General features: G+C 38.7%; 1 protein-coding gene across 1 annotated transcript in view; it reads left to right on the plus strand.

Moving 5' to 3' along the window:
* The window catches only part of SPG21 (SPG21 abhydrolase domain containing, maspardin), a 21,747-nt gene extending 18,239 nt beyond the window's left edge, over positions 1–3,508 (plus strand). The window contains exons 8-9 of the mRNA XM_072402642.1: positions 909–1,049; positions 2,622–3,508. Of these exons, the coding sequence (XP_072258743.1) occupies positions 909–1,049; positions 2,622–2,756 (276 nt within the window). The 3' untranslated portion in view covers positions 2,757–3,508. The remainder of the gene's footprint in view (positions 1–908; positions 1,050–2,621) is intronic.
* The last annotated feature ends 545 nt before the right edge of the window (positions 3,509–4,053 follow it).

Genomic DNA, 4,053 nt, shown 5'->3' on the forward strand with positions numbered 1-4,053 from the left:
CCCCAATTTGCATTTTCAATTTAGGACTCCTAGTTGCACTTTCCTCTGAAACAGCAAAACCAAAGTTCAATTTTCATAACTTTTTACATTTGTGACCCCCCTATCTTGAAATTCATTACAACTGGGGAGGCTGAAATTGTAATAACTAGTATCTATGAGGGTCCACTGTACACCCTGAAGATTACAGGTCATTGTGACATAGATATTAGGAGATATGGAGGTTTGTACACAGAGCTGTGAGGATGCAGAATGAGATGCAGAGCTAGAGGTGGATACATTGTACAGGCAGAGCTCGTGCTATGAGATGGGGGCGGGGCTGCCTGTATCTCCTTCACATGTAGGCTGAGCTGTGTGCTCACCTCTCCAGCAGCAGCAATCCTCTGAACGGATGACACAGAGCACAGAGCAGCCTCACTGAGATCCGTGCATCCGAGGATGAGAGCTGCCTAGAGCTGGGCGGGGTATTCAAATCAGCCGGACGGAGCAACCGGCTAAAAACCTCTGGGGAGAACTATGACACGTAACTCCTTTGTGCCCTGAATTATTCTACAGTTTTCTTATAACTCTCCTCTGGGTTGAATACCATTTCAGGTTAGTCCACTGCTGTGCTATTAAGGTAAAATTGCAAAGCATTTACTGACTGAAAAATGGTGTTCATTCTGATGAGAACATGCCTTATGAAGGAATATAATATATGCATATGTATGCCCCTGGCTTTGCAGTAAATATACCTGGACTTTTGTCATCATATCTGACACATTACACAATGTTTAGATTGTAGCTTGAAAGGACAGTATTCTTCCCATAGTATTCCGAATAATGCTGTGTATATATGTGTTTGTGTGCAGCGCCACACAAGATTGTTCTGTATACATATTAATAATAATAGACATTGTTTGTTCTGACAGGTATTTGATCAGAGTGCTCTTTCCATGGACGCCAAGGAAGAGATGTATAAGTTGTATCCTAATGCCAGGAGAGCTCATCTAAAAACTGGAGGCAATTTCCCCTACCTATGCAGAAGTGCTGAGGTCAACCTCTATGTACAAGTAAGCACATCCAAGTGTGTCCATGAATATGACTTTAGGGACTTGAAGAAATTCATTTTTTTTTCTTCTATTTACTTTTAGATTGTTTTAGTTTTTGCTGGTACTTGAAACCATTTAAAGCAGAACAAAGGATTAACATTAAAACAATTTGTCACCAGGCAGATCTGTTATTGCAGAAGGGAAAGGAAATTTATCTTCTGCAATAAAATATCTTTACCTTTCTAATCGCAATTTTTAAATAAATGTACTTGTCCCTGTTACATGCGCCTCATGAACGTACTCTTTTTCTCCTCCATGTGTCCCAATTTTCTGTCATCTTGATTGGCTGGGAAAATGCTTTTGTTTACTTGGCAGCCTATGCTGTCTCAAAATAGGACGGTGATCAGGAATGTAAGCATGTTTTATTGAAAAGGCAATTCAGACCTGCCTGACCAGAACTATAGTCCCACTTACCTCATTTGGTAATTTTGTCTTTAATATCATTGTACAGATATCCTTCTTCAATTCCTGTACCAGAAGGCAGTGGTCACTTAGACAGAAAGTAAGGAGAAAGCTCTACAGTTGAAATTGACTGAATAGTCTAAACTTTCCACATCTTTCAGAATTTTTTTTATTTTTGTCTAGGTCCGATTTCCTTATTATTAGGTCAGAAGTCCAAGGGTTGTGAGCTAATATTAGCATGGCATCCTGGTTTCCTAGCATTGTCAAAAGGAGAGGATAACTGTGTCAATGTATGCTTCCTTTTTAAAGGGTTATACTGCATGGTCATTTGTATTACACTGTGGTATTTTTTGCTCTGGACATTCCTAAATTTGTGAATTTTTCCTTCCACATAGCAAGAAGATTGTTCTATATGCTAAATGGTAAATTGTTTGTAAATATTGATGGTCAGTCTTTTAATTCTAACTTTAATCCCTCTTTTTCATGTGAAGCTCTGCTAGGTTAGTGCACTAAGGATTAGAGAGATTACTTTAGATTTTAAACCCAAAGTGATGGAGTTTTTACATTTTTCTATATACTAAATATCTGACTCTTCACAGTGATAAGTCATGTATTTGCCCATGCACAACCAGGTAAAGGATTGATCTCTTAATAATATTACTAATATACCTAGATTGCCATCATGTGCCAATCAAACAGCACGTCCAGAATCAGCTGTTGGTTGTTAGGGAGTGTTCCTGGCCGAACATTTGGCAATCCAATCTCTGTGTTCTCCCCGCACCCTTTTAGCTGGTAACACCACCTGGCACTTTTCAGCATCCAACCGGTTGTTACTGATGAGTTGGGTCACAATTCAGGGGCTTCCACCCAGTTAAAAAAAAAAAAACTGTGTTGCACACTGCATTCTATTAATATTATTGTTTACCGTATGGCCACATTTAGGCTAGCCAGGTCTAGTTACTTTCCTGTTCCCAAAATGTTACCAGTTCTGTACTTTCAGATACCATGAACAGCACCAATTGTGCCACACTGATGTGATTTACATCCTGTAAAGTGAAAAGAATCTTACGGAGTGAAGAAAACAATCCACTTAAGCACAAATTGCTAATTTTTTTGTTATTTGGCTTGCAGATACACCTTCGGCAGTTCCACGGCACCAGATATGCAGCTATAGACCCAGCAATGGTGAGTGCTGAAGAAATGGATGTTCAGAAAAGCAGCCCTCAACCCAGCGAAGAGACACAGGAGACGGAAACTTCACAATAAGATCTCGAGTTGTATCCTGTATCCGCCAGCAGAATGACTGCCGAGTGTTTCTACTCATTTCTTTTTCCAAGTGGAGATTTACAAGACTCTTCCTAATAATCAACTAACACCAAAATCCTGTTGCAGTATATTTGACATTTCTGTATTGAAGATGTTATCTGGTTCCACTGCTAAAAAGACATGTGGGATCGGTCAGACTCTGGTGGAATCGACCTTTGTCATCTGTGAAGAGGGTTCATGTTTCTTCCAGTGCTATGGGAGCAGAGATGACCATACAGACTTTATTATTGGTCTCTCAGTATTTAGGGGTACTGGATTGATCTGCGGGTGTATTTAAAACCTGACCTCTACGGCAAATATGTTGGAGCTAAGCATGGGATTTTACATTCATGTCTCAATTATTTACCAGGAACCAGTTGGGATTGAGTCGTGCTGCTATTGTTTTGGAAGGTGCACATTCCAAGTCTGTCATCCTTATTCTTGCTTTACTTAAACCACAGTTGGTTACAATATGGATCAGTGTACTTATATGTATTATACGTACTTCTGTAATTACCTAATAATATAGTAATATAAGTACTTATAATACAGTAGTAAAGAGAGGATAAAATGACCAGCCTGGAATGTACGTTGTATGTAACAAATCAGCAGCTGCCTCATCTCTATCCTGGTGTTACTATTAAGGTCTGTTCTTTTGGACCAGTGGACCAGTCCCAGCCTAATGCCATAATAAAATACTTGCACTGAAATAACACATTATCACTTTTTATTTTTTTGCAGCATAAGTACAGAAGACTGGTCATTGATTATTATCTACACTATGACAATCCATTCAGTAATATAATAAAATTGTAAGCCACATGACAGTTTTCTGGGTAAAATGAAAGGCTTGAAATGGTTCCATCTGGACCAAGCAGGCCATTGTATATCAGAAAGTAAATGTTGTATAAAACTGTATATTTAAAAACTTTGCTAATCCATAGCATGTAGTGTCCCATACTGGAGCAGAGACTTCAGGACACTCAGAAATCCATACAAGTTCAGTGCCTTATTTTTTCATGTTGTATGTATATTTTGTATCTGGAGTGCACTCGTCTGGTTTACCTGTACATTTGTTTTGTCACATCTGTGATTGTTTTTTTTATTGTATGTTGTTTCTCCTCCACCTTCCTTCTTTTTTTCTTTGATAATTTTGAAGTGCCAATATGCAATCAATCTGTAATGCTGGCCTCCAGCTGGGCTATTTCTTCCATTTTTGATTTGCAGAAATCTTTTCAAGTATTCAACTTTTACTGTT

Source organism: Pyxicephalus adspersus, chromosome 2 (assembly GCF_032062135.1).
Source record: "Pyxicephalus adspersus chromosome 2, UCB_Pads_2.0, whole genome shotgun sequence".
NCBI classification, from domain to species: domain Eukaryota; kingdom Metazoa; phylum Chordata; class Amphibia; order Anura; family Pyxicephalidae; genus Pyxicephalus; species Pyxicephalus adspersus.